The sequence below is a fragment of the Gracilinanus agilis genome, chromosome 1, assembly GCF_016433145.1.
Source record: "Gracilinanus agilis isolate LMUSP501 chromosome 1, AgileGrace, whole genome shotgun sequence".
Taxonomy (NCBI): Eukaryota; Metazoa; Chordata; class Mammalia; order Didelphimorphia; family Didelphidae; genus Gracilinanus; species Gracilinanus agilis.
Window position 1 is genome coordinate 612462918 of NC_058130.1, and position 15354 is coordinate 612478271.

The 15354-nt window shown below is 36.0% G+C and overlaps 1 protein-coding gene across 3 annotated transcripts in view; it reads right to left on the minus strand.

Annotated features, from left to right (window-relative positions):
• RIOK1 (RIO kinase 1) overlaps window positions 1–15354 on the minus strand; it is a 46997-nt gene that overhangs the window by 14295 nt on the left and 17348 nt on the right. For 2 of the 3 annotated variants that reach the window (XM_044667880.1, XM_044667869.1), the window contains 5 exons: window positions 10114–10206; window positions 8463–8575; window positions 8272–8352; window positions 2590–2676; window positions 1899–2036 (listed from right to left, as the gene is read on the minus strand). In XM_044667880.1, coding sequence (XP_044523815.1) covers window positions 1899–2036; window positions 2590–2676; window positions 8272–8352; window positions 8463–8575; window positions 10114–10206 — 512 coding nt within the window. The remainder of the gene's footprint in view (window positions 1–1898; window positions 2037–2589; window positions 2677–8271; window positions 8353–8462; window positions 8576–10113; window positions 10207–15354) is intronic. The other variant, XM_044667891.1, reaches the window with a different exon arrangement.

Genomic DNA, 15354 nt, shown 5'->3' on the forward strand with positions numbered 1-15354 from the left:
AGAGCGGGGGGGGGGGGGGGGGGGTGAAGGGGAAAGTAGGGGCATAAAGTATGTAAACAGGTTAAAAACAAATATTAATAAATGTCTAATAAAAGGCCTCTGCCACAAGGCCTTTACCTATCTTTCCAGCTTCTTTGTACCTTATTCCCTCACCCATAGTCTCTAAATCAGCCAAACCAGTTTTTTCTCTATTCCTCAAAAATGTCACCCAGCTACCTCACCACATCTTTCCACTGGCTATTCCTCATGCCTAGAATGTACTCCAACACTCCTCAACTATACCTCAGGGAATCCCTCCCTTTAAAATACTACTCAAACATTAGACTTTATGTAAAGCCTTACCTGAGCCTGTGATAATGAGATTAAATCTACCCTGCCCTTGCTTAGATTTAATCACCAAAGATGTAAACACCATCATTTGATTCACAAGTGGGGGAGGTCCATAATCCACATGTGTTAGAATGAGTAAAGAAATCAGACTCAACCGACTGTCCACTAGGGAGTACTAAGAAAAGCTTCTATTGTGATTGGACACACAAACTAGGAGGGAGGCACAGGAAGTGACACATAAGTGACCCCTTTAAAAAGAAAGAGTTGAGTGAGTCAAGGATCTTCTGGTTTTGTGAAGGGGACCTGAGGGAGCTCTGCCGGTTCGTGACCAAGACTGTTCTACGTGGTGAGTGTTAAGACTGAATCTTCCTGAACTTCTCTTAAGGAACTTTCCTTTCAAAGAACTCTGACTGAAGCTTTGCTTCATATGCCTCTTGGGGCCTTTGGGCGTCCAGCCCTCTGCTCAAGGCTTGACCTTTTCTAATTAGGACTAGCTAAATCTGCCTGGTTTGAGCCAGGGGCCAGAGCAAATTATTCAATGTGTTAGATCACTTATCTTATTCTCTCTCTAATTTTCTTATTTTCTCTCTCTCTTCTTAATTGTAAATAAACTTCCATAAAAGTCAATTTTGACTCGAGATTATTCTTAATTAAGGACTGATAATTGTTCAATCCTTTGGCAACCAATCTTTAATATATTCAACTCCAAACCCCCTTTTCCCCCATTACAAGCCCCATCTGTGAATGCTCTCTTCTTGTATTTAATTATGTTGTGTCTATTTTGTATTTACTTGTATGTGTGTTATTTCTCCCATTAGAATATAACCTTCTTTCAAGTTAGAGATTTTAACTTTTTACATGTCTCCAGCATTTTTTATGTAGTAGATGCTTAAAGAATGCTTATCTATTAGCTAATAGTACATTTAAAAATAAATACTAGTCTGATGAAAGTTAAATTAATAAGGGATTCCTAACAGTCTAGGTCCATGATGATGAACCGATGGCACATGTGCTGGGAAGGAAGGGGACTGTTGTTCCCTTCCCCATCTCCATGCATGCCTGAGGATATTTCTCCCATCACCTGCTCCTCTGCCTAGCAGAGTATTTCCTCCCTCCCCTGTATGGGGTAAAGGGGTGGCTCATATGTGACATGAGTGTTATCTTTTGGGCACTTAATCTCTAAAAGGTCTGCCATCACTGGTCTAGATTATTATGTCATTTTTCAGTCATGTCCAACTCGCCATGACCCCATTTGGGGTTTTCTTGGTAGAGATACTGGAGTGGTTTGTCATTTCCTTCTCTAGCTCATTTTTACAGATGAGAAATTGAGGCACACAGGGTTGAGTGTTGTCCGGGGTCACAAAGCTAAGAAGAATCTGGTTGCAAATTTGAACTCACCAAGTTGAGACTTCCTGACCTTAAGCCTGTCACTCTATCCATTGTACTGGCTAGCTATGGGTACTTAACAATGTCAGCTTGAAAATGAGACTTCCATTCTTCATTTAAAATAAGAGACCATCTCCAGAAACAAAGCTTTAAGTCTCAATAGTGGAAGGGATACAACTTACAGCATGTTAAATTCACTGAGATCAGCATGGACAAGCCTGGCATCTTGATACATTCTTCTCATGTACTGAATAACTTGAAGATATAACTCTCGGGCCTTTGATTCTGATAACTGGGCATTTTTCAAAAGCGGAGCAGGCCTCAATTTAAAAAAAGAAAGGAAGAAAGAAGACACCATTACAAATCACTTTCCCTACTTTTTAATGACATTATTGCACCGACTCTTCTTCATCATGATAAGTTCATCTTACTTCATCATAATAAATTCATCTTACTATAAATATAACTTATTAAAAGAATAGGTTGCTTACTCCAACAGGAGTTACATTCACAATGCTTTAGTACATTACAAGTTGCTCTTTTAAAGTCAGAGTTATCTTTGTTATCATAAATCAATTCCTGAATTTATAATTTACAAAAGAGGGTGTCTTGACTTTGTGTGTCATAGACCTCCAATGGCAGTCTATTGATACCTACGGACGTTTTCAGAATAATGGTTTTAAATGTATAGATGGAAAAGAAAATAAATTATATAAAAATAGTTATAAAAATATTTTTAAGAGGTCATAGACCTCTTAAGGGTTAAGAACCCTTATCTAAAAGAAATTTAAAAGAGCATGACATCTAAATACAAAAATTATATGCATTTTGAAAAGTCTGAAATACATAATTGCTAGTTTTAAGCATACTTACATGTCGTCTTTACCAATGAAGCTCATGACAAGAACATGATGTTTTAGCATGATAGGTTCTGGGCAAGGTATCTTTGCTATGTTTAGCCTATAACATTGGAACAAATAAAAGAATACTAAGTTGAAAATTTTAAAGTAAAGTAAATAAACTACACAGGAGTTAGCCAAAAAATGACTTATTTGCTTACTTATAAAGAAACACTATTGGAAGCTAATAACACTTGCTGTCCTGTATAGCACATTTGCAAAGTGTTTATATACATTCATACTTGCTCTTTAAGACAACTCTATGGGTTAGGTATTCTTCAGATTATTCCCATTTTATACACACAGAGATATAAGTGGCAACTGTTTTCATGCAACTAGTGTCAAAATATGGGATTTAAGAAGCTTGTCACTGAGAAAGGAATTAGGGTTACAATGCCAAAAAGTTAAACAGTCCCTCCCCTGGGGAGGATAGTAGAGGAGGAGAATTAGAGAAAACAACTTCTGCTCATAAACATATTCATAAAGCATACAAAGTAAATAAAGGTAATTTTGTAAAGGGTAATGGGAGATAGGAGAAGGAAATGTAGAAATCTAGGAAGGGAAGGCTTCTTGGGCGAGATGGACCTCAAGGAATTTTAAGAAATGATGGTGAGAAGAGTCTTTTGCAGGCCCAGGATGCAGGACAAGAGATAGTGTCTCATATAAGGCACAAGTAAGCCAGTTTGACCAGACTACAGAGGACACACAATGAGAGGGTCTAGGAAGGAAGGCAGAAACCAGATGGTAAACACCAAAAAAAGAGTTTGTATTGGACTTTGGAAATAAAGGGGTGGGTGGTATTTTTCGAGCCGGACACTGACACGGCCAGGCCTATGCTGTGGCACACGTGGGTCACTGTAACCACTGTGTGGAGAAAGGAAAGACTGGCTGCAATGAGACCAGTCTAGGCAAGAGGAGATGAGGGTCTGAAATAGGTGGTAGCGCTGCTGAATGAGATAAGAGGATGAAGTGAGAGATGTCAAGACAGAACTGGTAACATTTTCCAATGAATTATACATGATGGCATAAGGGAGAATAAAAGAGGTGAAAGCAGATTTTAGGTTTTGATCCTATAAGGACTGAGGGGATTAGGATAGCAAGTGGTTAATTGTGGGAAATTGAGTGAACCACATTGACTCCATTTGTGACTCAATTCTAGAGCTAGTTTAGGTTCCTTTCTCTTCTAGTCTGGGCCTAGTCCAAATTCTGTCCTGTGAGAAAAGTTTATTCAATTGTAGAACTGGTAGAAAACCTAGTTCTCTATCACCTGTTCCTGCTACTTAAGGGACTCTTAACCTAGGGCCTGGATTATGTTGACCAGAAATGCAGTCATGTTAAATATTATGGGATTTTAACTGATGTTTGAGTCTGCTTCCAAAAAAGGGACTGTGTAGAGGAGCACAGGATTCAAGGATGCCAACACCCTGTGGAAGTGGTGAACATCAACACCAAGGAAGAAGACCTCTCTCAGGGGTCTTGGGGAAACAGCTGTTCAGCAAGCCCTGAATTGCCCTTCCCTATTTTCTGCCTTTAAGCTATGAGACTAAAATGTATCTCTATTTGGCTTTAATTCTGGCTTACTATCCCTATGATTGATGTAGAAATCAGACCAGGGAAACATATTTCCCTTTTCTTCAGCCTTTCTGCCTTCTTTCTTTAGTAAGGCAATTTTCTATAGTCCTGGCTGATGGTAGGTAACTGTAATACTGCTGCACCTGTCCTACATGCTTATAGGATATAAAGCTACCTCAATTGGACCTTGATTATGAATCAAGGATTTGTTATGATTTTAATTTATACTTATGTTTTATATACACATATGATTTTAAAATATTTTAAATTTAATTTTCTCTCTTGTTTTTGGGATAAATGATTCATATATTAATGGGTTGTTTTTTTTTTAAAAATCAGTAACTTATCATATAACTCAGCCAAATATCCTATGTCAATTCTATTGTTAGTATATATCCTCCTTGGGAAGGATTGTGCAATTATCCTAAAAGTCCCAAGTCTAAGATCTTTTTAAAGCAATTTTAGGAAAAGAAAGGTAACTCTGGACCAGAAAAGCAGATCTTCTGGAGAAGATGCTGTGAGGATGCTTCCAGAAATCAAATACTACATTAGGAGATTTGGAGTGAACCTTTGGACATAATGAACTGAATGGAGGGCAGGGTTGAGCCCACCATTAATCCTGATTGTAAACACTTATGCCAAAAAGGGGGATGCCCCCTAATGGCTCTTTGTTAATGTGGCTAGCAATCATTTTTTATTTCTTTAAATTATCCAAATTATATTCACTCCATGCAATGTATATCTTTTGTGTACTTATGCCCCCTGGTGAGAAAATCCTAAATGTACAGACTCCATATGTAGAACTGAAAAGACCAACATGTTAATCTCCTGGAGAACCAAGAGTGGGGAGACTTAACATGCTGGTCTCCCAAAGAATCAGAGGAGGGGAACTGTGTGAATTGAATATCTGGATGACCCCTAACCCAGTGGATAGAGGAGTCAAGAGTCACGAGTCTGCACAGCTCCATGAAGACCAGGAAATATGATGTATGAAGGCCATTGGCCAATCAAAAGATCTGAAGGATTCAGGGGAGGGGAATGGAGAAGGTGTAAAAAGCCAGTGTGGGAAGCTCGCCAGGCTCTCTGCTCCAGTCCTTCTCCCTGATCTGACACTCTCTGTGGGCTTGCTCTTTCTCTGAGCCATCTTGGAAGCTCTAATGGAGGCAGAAGAAATTGCAACCCAGAACCAGATTTTACCTTAAGTCAGAAAGGCTAGAACCCTTATTCCCTCTTTCTCTTTGCTAATAAATGCTTATAAATTTAGTATAAGCCTCTAAGATTGTTATTTGTAATAATCAGATTGTCCTAAGATTGAGGCAAGTTTTCTTGTAATTGTACATCTCAAATAGCCCATATGTCTTATCTGAAAACTAACCTCATCCTGATCAGTTATTGTTTCCATGTTCCTTTGATTGTTTACAGATACTAAGAGAGGGGTAGGAAAACTCTTCCTGAATTCAGGGAATAGTACCTATTTACACTTCCTGTCTCAACTTGGAAAGACCCTAATCTTTCATCCAATTAAAAATCAGACTACCTAATGTTGTATTGTTTCCCTTTAATTAGTCTTATTTGATTGTTTTAATGTTTGGGATCCAGCCCCAAGCTGAAGAAGGATCTTGGTCCCAATTTGCTAGATAACTGGCATGCATTGTTTAATAAATGAAGCTGTTTAGAAGATAAACCTTTATTTCCTTCATGATATCATTTTTGCTCATTACAATCCTGAATCACCAAAAGGATGGCAGTACCCTCAACAGACATAAGGAATATGGGAAGAAGGGGAGGTTGAAAGAGAAGACATAATGAACTTATGTTTTAAACACATTGAGTTTAAGATGCTTTAAGTTTGAAATGTTTAACAGCCAATGAGTCATACCCACGTTAGCAAAGGAAGACAAATAAGTTTGTAGACACTGGAGATAGTTTTGGGTTTTTTGGGCTTTTTGATTATGGGGATAATCAAACCAAAGAGAGGAGAGGGAAAGGAATCAAGGATTTGTTCTAGTTAGGGAAAGACCACTTCCTTCACCAGAGAACAGCCCAAACAAGAGTCATGCATCCTAAGTAAAATATGGCATTTGTTTGAATTATAGAATGCTTTGTTGGACAAAAATTGGTTATCATGCAGGAGAAAGTAAACAATAAAGAGAACTGCCTAACACTGAACAAATCATCTTTTTAACTTTCTTTGTTTTTATTTGGCATAATCTGACTATTTCTGCCTAGAATCCCAGTCAAATTAGGGCAAAATATTCTTGGTTAGGTAATATAGTGATTGGGCAAAATGAAAACTAGCAGAAACACTAGCTTAAGACTTCAGGATTCCATTTTCAGGCTAAGTATTCCTTGTCTAGGCCATCTTTTTATTAACTATACATTCCACTTACTGTGAAGTATGGTATCACAAGTTTTACTATTTTAGCACCTGAGAAATCATGGTGTATTAATTTTAAAAAATGATGGCTACTGCCTGTCTTATTTCTGCGATACTGGAAATTTTGGGATCCTTGAACTATTTTTGAGGTCCCTGATCTAAATTTCCTGTGGATGTTTAAGGGACTTGAAACTACATTTCCCATGATTCCTGACTTATGTAAATGACATAGGCAATTACCTAATAATGTAAACAGAAAGTTAAATAGGGAGGGCCAGGACTGGCTCACTCTCTTTTTTGTGATCATGGAGGAGGAGCAGGTAAATGGCAGGTCCCTTTAAATTAACTCAACAGGCAGGTGGCTTCATTTTTCTAAACGGCTTTCAATAAACCCTTTGAAACCATGATATTTTTTTTTAAGGTTTTTTTTTTTTTAAACCCTTGTATTTCGGTGTATTGTCTCATAGGTGGAAGATTGGTAAGGGTGGGCAATGGGGATCAAGTGACTTGCCCAGGGTCACACAGCTGGGAAGTGGCTGAGGCCGGGTTTGAACCTAGGACCTCCTGTCTCTAGGCCTGACTCTCACTCCACTGAGCTACCCAGCTGTCCCGAAACCATGATATTTTTAATTTTATCACTATATTAATTTTATTTCTTACATTTTAGAGTTCTGCTGTAATCATCTTGAAGATTCCAACTATAGGTGGTTTTTTGAGCTAAGATAATTGGAGGACAGAATATAGCAGAGGAGAAGATGACCCTCCAATTAGGTTAACTTTCACCTCTGATGTCCAGGACCTGACTCATTCTTCCTCACATCACTGTTTTTCATTCTTGTTGCTATTTCTTACTAATTATCTGGAACAAATATAGATTTTGTCAAGGGGCCTGAGTAAAAACTCTAGCTCTACTACTTAATTTTGTAGACTCAAGCAAGTCCCTTAACTTTTCTGGGTCTGTTTCCTCATCTTTAAATGAGCAAAGTGTATTTTTGAGGTTCCTACTAGCTCTGATTCTATGATCCTAGAAGTATAGTGATTTAGTTTTTACCCAGATGTTTATAATTATACATATATTGTTAATGTAAGCACAATTCAGAGCTTTCACTGAGATTTAAATCCTAAATTGCCAAGAACAGTTAAACACAAGGCCTGCACCACCTCCATCAACTACCTCTCACCTGATAGCAATCTCCTAAAGTGAGATCAACTGTTAGACAAAAAAATCCAATAAACTAGTCTTAAAACGGAGGGAAGGAGGGAGGAACAAAAGGTTCTTTTCTTTTTGGCTGAACTGGGGCTAAAGCCTAATCAATCATGCTAATGTTCCTCTTCATTGCCACAGATAATAAAAAGCTGTCTCTCTGAGTTTCTTGTTGCTAAGTCTACAAACTCAAAAACAACAGGGCTCAAATGAGATAATGGAAATATGGACTTCTGACAAACAAATTAAATTAAACTCATTAGAAAATATTTGACACATTTATACTAAGAGACTTGCTCTAAAGGCTCTGAAAGTTACTTTCCACTTAGTCAGAGATTACTTTATTTTGCATAGTCAATGGATCCAGTTGTTCTTATTGGTCCCAAAATATTCTCTGTATCTGGGTCAAAATGTTCATTTGTAAAAAGGCATGGACAGATTTCCACATATGGGCTGTAATATATAGATATACATGTGATAAATGCAAAAAATAAAATTGTCACCTTATCAAATTCCTCATTTCCTTTTCTGCCCAAGTTTGCACCATTTTTCTGGGATTTCCTTTACAATAGCCATGACGAAATCTAAAAGGCATAAGTAACTCAATTCAGTTGCATTTAAAATTTATAGTCCCATTCTAATGCTTGATATACACAAATGAAATGAAAGAAACTGTAAAGTAATCAAAACTCACCTGAATTCCCCGCTTACATATTTATCCCTATCCTTAAACACCAAAATTGAAGTTTTATAAATCTTGATTGCTCTGTTCTCTCCATCTGTTGTGCTGGCATGGTATACGTTAGCCTAATGTAAGCCAAAGCAAAATGTATATGGTTGAGATTCTGTGTGAAATAACTGTAAAATATTTAGTTATTTTGCTAATTCTCTGCAAAGGAATGAGGAAAGAATTGATAGTAAAGAAGTTAACTAATAAAGGATGAAAAGGAATGAAATATTTCAGTGGAGTAGAAAGGTCAAGGGAAGGGCTTTTTTTTTTTTTTAAACAGGTAGGAAGACCTGGTTAAGTCTATAAATAGAAAGAAGCCAATGGAAAGAACCCAAACAACTGTAAGCATATATATTTAGTGATGAAAAGGGTTTTTGACATGAGGGGGCGGGAGGAGATCAAGAAATATGATCCTGGAGATGAGAAGGAATAGAATGAATGGCAGCAATAAAAGGATTAACAAAATAAGAAATATTTCTTTTACTTGTGAATTGGTATTTTCTCTTCTTTACCATACAAAGTACTCATTATCCATCCCATACAACATCATTAAATAGCACTTAGCACTTTATCATGCATGGTATCTCTTTTGTTCTTTGTTCCATATATCTACTGACAAAAATATATGCTCTTTGACAGTAAGGGTCAGGTCTTATGCTTATGTCCCATAGTACATAGACAATACTAGGCACAAAGACAGGGCATTCAAATACTTGAACTGAATTACTAGAGGCAGAATGAAGGGAAATTTAGGATCTCATGAAGATTCAATACAACAATAGCAACTCAAGTGAAAACTCAGGAGCTAAAAGCATGGGTCCCACCTCATCTGTACTGATTTGCTTTGCAGTCATTAACAAAGTGCTTTGTTTTTCTGTCCAGGTGGGTATTTTCAAATCTATTCTTAGTTTATAAGAGGCACAAGTGCTTACTTCACTTTGCCTTGTCCCTGGATATTATAATGGAAGCTAAATGTACATGTGAACTCTTGTGAAAACTGAGGGAAATTAAGAGTAAAATATTATGCTATTTAAAAAAGAAACTAATACATCCCCCCATTCAAATAGATTACATTCAACTTGCAATACTTGGAAAGTGGCTTATTTTCCCTTCATGTGTTGAACTCCAAAGAGATTTTATCATCACCAAATATTTCCAGAGTTGATTTGCAAAATAACTTTCATTATCAACTACTTTCCCAAAGAGGCAGTTTTATCCTTTTTTAAAAAGAAATAAAAATCATGACTTTCTTTTCCCAAATTCATATGTGTAGATAAAGGAAGAACAAGAAAAGTCACTCATGAGATATATTCTAATTCCTATCACCTAGTAACTAGTTAGAGCAAGAGTCAAGTACTTTGGTATTTGCCAGTCAGATGACAATGAGTAAAAACACTTAGAAGTGTCAATCACTCAATCAGCACCTCCCTTTGGAGCAGTGAATGGGGGTAGTGTAAGAACATAATTCATGTGTTTAATTGTCCATCTGCTTATACCTATCAATAACATTTTTTTTTACCACTTTGTTAAATATTTCATCCAAAAAACAAAGTTGATTCACTTTGGGGAGAGGAAGGGGAGAAAGAAACATTTAGCTTTAAAAAAAAAAGCTTACTTCTTTTCCTGTACTAATGCAACCATTTATCTGTGATATGACTCCTCTACTTAACATCTTGAACAAAGTTATTCGAGTTCTTGAATCCAGCACCTTAAAGAAAAATGGAGAAAATTTAGAAGTCAAAAAGACTTCTTTACCTAGGCTCATATCATTTTGTTAAAACCTCGTAAAAGGAAGAACTAAAATGAGTTGTGCCCTTTACTAGAGTAGCAAAATTAGATTCATTGTTATATTACCTATATTTCTTCAATTTTATGAAGATATAACTGGAGGTCAGGACCCAAATAATTAGTAAGTGAACAACCCTATTTAGTCAGAGGTCAAAGTTTAGCCATTTCATCAAAGGCGTTGATAATAAACTGAAATGGGAGAATTCAGCAGGTGGGTAAGAATTAGGCTTTTCCATAGGGTCAGGGTATCTGAGCCAGAGAGAACATGAAAACATCTTTTGTCTTAACTGCTTCCTCCCCAATCATTCCCCTTAGTAACTGTTAAAGAGTCTCATATTTTCTATGAAGCATTAAGAATTTATTCAACAAATATTTATTAATGTGTACAATGCTCTAAGATCAAAATGGTCATAATCAGTTTGCTGATTATCATGGTAGTCTCAGAATCTTCATTTTGAAGAAAAGCTCTGGACCAGCCAAATCCAATTCTTTGGATTTAGCTACCAGGCTTCTTTATGTCCCATAAGTACATAGGACAATACTAGGCACAAAGACAGGGCATTCAAATACTTGATCTGAATTACTAGAGGCAGAATGAAGGGAAATTTAGGCTCTCATGAAGATTCAATACAACAACAGTACTGATTTGCTGTCTCCTGGCATTATTCCTGACGGTCCTTATTCTCATTAATGAGTTCTTTCCAGAGATTTGGGAGAGTATTCATACATCCCTTATTTCCATATTTAGCTACCATGACTCCACCTAGCTACTGCCTCCCCTCAAAACTATAAAAACAAATTGCAATTTTACTGTGCTAAAAGAAAACCAAAGTGAAATAAATCTATAGAAAACAGGAGAGGAAGATTTCTTTATAAAGTGTTTATGTGACCAACAAAGTGAAAAATTAGACACTGATCTTTAGACCTCTCCAAAATCGAATTTAAGCACAGGATATAAAACAATTTTTGCTTTTTCCAGTGTTATAATTCCAACAAAATCATCACAAAGAGGACTAATCCCTAACTTATTCACTTAGCACCCCCTCCCTCCACTAGATCTGGTTGGAATCTGCAGCATAAGGTTCTCTGTATTGCAAGAGCACTGAGCCAGACAGCTGAGGAACAGAGGAAGGAGGTCCCACTGAAGAATTCTCAGATAGGGAAAGAAATATTCTGTAAAGGGAAATGAGAACTTTACAATGAGTATAATCTGCAGAAAGTTGATGCTTCTCTCTGAGCAAAAGAGGAATGAGAACTCCTGGGTGCAACTGATGCCCATAAAATTGTGAGAGGATGAAATCACAGACATTTCATGACAATTGGGGGAGGGGGAGGTTAAGGGAGAATGATCACAGAGAAAGCAAAGGATAGATAGTGATAAAGACAAGAAGACAGAATATTTCTCTGTGGCAGAAATTTTTCTACCCCCTTTAGAAATTGGTATTTTTAAGAGTGAGGCACAAGAGAAAAAAAGGAGGGCCAGTGGGACGAGATCTATAAGGCAATAATTTTGAAATTGTTTAGAAGAAAGAACTCAAAATAAGTACTTAAGAAATTTTAGTCCTATGAAAAATAAAAGGCAGGACTAAATAAACATAAAGACCACAAATCAAAGAATAAAAGTCATCAACAGAAAGGGAAGAGAAAAAACAAAGAGGCTGAAGGAAAGAAATCCTTTTTTAGGAAAAAAAGGTGCAAAAATGAAAAAACAATTTAAAGCAAATGAAAAGAAAGAATTTTACTTGTATACTTAACTGAGGGAAAAAAAGGAGGATGAACTAGAAAACCAGATAAAAAGGAATAAATAAAGCAAAACCTCAAAACTAAGGAGTATAAGTGGCAACTAGGGAAAGCTTAAAGGTAAGAGGAAGAACTGGTAGAAATACGAATGATTTTTAATTCCCTCTTGTGTGTTGGTTCCTCTGCTAAAATATCTTTAAGCTCTTTAAAGACAGTGATCATCTCTTTTTAACTTTTATTTTTATCTTAAGTGCTTCACAAAGTAACTGACACATAGTAAGAGGTCAATAAATATTTGTTTCCTTCCTTTCTTTCATTAAAGTTAAACTAAAATAACTCAGAGACAAAGTATTATCTTAACAGAAAGGGGATTAAAAATCCTAATTCAGGAAGGGAAAAAACTATTTAGAGACAAATAGAGGAAAATATAAACCTGACCCTGAAAACTTTAAATACAAATTGGATTAAACAATCCAATAAAATGAAAAAGCATGATAAATTGTTTAAGAAAATAAAATCCACAATTTATTGCTTAAGGAAACAATTTTTAAAAAAGATATAGTGAAAATAAAATTGAGGGGCTAGAACAAATTTATGCATCAGATGAATCCAAGAAATTAGGAATTGCGCTCATGCTATCAGACAAAGCAAAAAACATTCTCAACTTAAGAGATAAACAAGAAAATTATCTTCTCTTGAAAGGAACTATTTAGAACAAACCAATATCACTATCATACTTATATGCTTCAAATGTCTTAGCCTTTAAACTCATAAAGAAAAAATTAACAGAATTACAAGAAGCCACAGCCAGTAAACCACACACAGTTGCTCTTATATCCTGTAATCTTCGTACTCTCACTGCAATTCTCTTTGGATTTAATTTCCTTTTTCTTTCCAAAAGTTTGGCTAGAAAAAAGAGCTAAGTTTATGATTATGAAATAAAAACTAAACTAAAAAAATGACAATAGTGGGGGCATAAAATAATGTAATGAAAAGTTGTCAATTCAGGGACCATAAGAAATTAAATGGTGTTTTTGGGAGTTTAGCAGTTTGGGAGCATTTTGTGGAAGCCACAGATGATAAGAGAAGCCAGCAGATGACAGAAACAGTTTAGAAACTCAGAAATGCATAAAATATGTATAGTATTGTATAACATCAGTGTTTTATTTTTTAATATAACAAAAATACAAAGTTTTTTCTTAAAGTTAAAGTTTAGGAAAAGAATACAAAAATCAGCAGAGGATATGCAGAGGCTAGAAATGTAAAGATATTTTTAAAAGTTTAATAACTTATAAGTGCATAAAATCTACCTACCATTAAGTATAATTTTATAAAAAGGTACTGCAAACACCCCATAAAAGAAAAAATTCAGAGTTCTTTTCTGGTATAAAGGGAGGGCCAAAAAATTTTACCTGGATTTTCCAGATCAATGGGCCACCGCATCCGTGACCCCAGTGATGTGACAGGGATATTGTCAAAATAACCAGACCAATACAGCATAAACAGAAGGAGAACTACAGACCAATATCATTAATACTGATTCAACAGTCTCAAACAAAAGCCTGTCAAATAGACTACAAGAATTCATCCAAGAAAATCCATTATTACTAAGGTAGCTTTATTCCAGGAATGCAAGGATGGTTCAACTTTAGGAAAGCAATATCACACTAAAAGCAAAAACATCCCAAACCACATAAATATCTTAATAAATGTAGATAAAAAATCTTTTGGCAAAGCATAGCCCTCAAAGTCCTGTAAAATAGGTGTAGACTCTTTTTTTAAAACACATTAAAATAATCTACAACCAAAAGTAAGCAAAATAGGCAAGAGAGATAAACAAGAAAATTTCCCTAAAAACACAAGTGTTTAAAGCAAGGATATCTATTCTCTTCACCATTCCATGATCTTGTTCTGATAGCAACTAAGCCTAATAGCAACTGCAATTAGGCAAGAAAAAGAAATTAAAGGCTTAAAGGCAAATAAAGAGGAGATAAAACTATCTCTATTTGCTGATGGCATGGCAGTTCAGAGAAAATCCTAGGGATTCATCAAAGATACTGAGATAATGAATAGTTTCAGCAAACTTGCAGTCTAAAATAAAATCTCAAAAATCAATAGCATTTCTATATAGCAAAATCCAAGTGGTGATAATAGAAAGAGAAATATCATTTCAAATAACTATAAAAATCCTAAAGTATCTAGGGATCAAGCTACCAAAGTCACACAAAAGTTCTGTAAAGATTCAATTACAAAGTGTTTCTTAAAGAAATAAAGGACTCAGGGGGCAGCTGGGTAGCTCAGTGGATTGAGAGTCAGGCCTAGAGACGGGAAGTCCTAGTTTCAAATCCGGCCTCAGACGCTTCCCAGCTGTGTGACCCTGGACAAGTCACTTGACCCCCATTGCCCACCCTTACCACTCTTTCTACCTAGGAGCCAATAAACAGAAGTTATGGGTTTAAAATTTTAAAAAATTAAAAAATATAAAGGACTCAAACAGATGAAGGAATGTTCAATACACATGACTAGTCCATGCAAATATAATAAGAACTTTTTATTGCCATACTAACAAAATTATCAAAAGGATACTTTATAGAACTTGATAAAATAATCAAAAAATTCACTTGGAAGATGAAAAGCAATAGACTATCAAGGGAAATAATGAATAGATGCAAAGATGAAAGGGAAATAACTCTTCTAGACCTCTAACTATATAATAAAGCAGCTATCATATCAAGACCATGTGGTGCTAAAAAACAGAGTACATCAACAGAAAAGGCTAGCTAAAGGAGAATTAGAAACAATGTAGCTCAATAACACAAAGTTCAATAAACCAAAAAATATTACTTTAAAAAACGACTAGATAAAAATTATTAGGAAAACTAAGAAGACTGACAGAAATTAGGCTCATATCAACTGTTGTTGAGTTCTTCAGTCTTCATGACCCAAGATGTAGTTTTGCTAACAAAGATGCTTGAGTAGTTTGTCATTCTCTTTTCCAGTGAATTAAGGAAAAGGTTAAATGACTTGCCCAAGGTCTCACCACTTGTGTCCGAGGCCAGGTTTAAACTCAGGTTTTCTTGAGTTCAGGCAAAGCACTCTATCCACTGGGCCACCTAGCTGCCTCCTTACACTACAGTCCTTACACCATTTCCCACAATATATTCTATTTTTTTTTTTTAATTTTAAACCCTTAACTTCTGTGTATTTGCTCCTAGGCAGAAGAGTGGTAAGGGTAGGCAATGGGGGTCAAGTGACTTGCCCAGGGTCACACAGCTGGGAAGTGTCTGAGGCCAGATTTGAACCTAGGACCTCCCATCTCTAGGCCTGA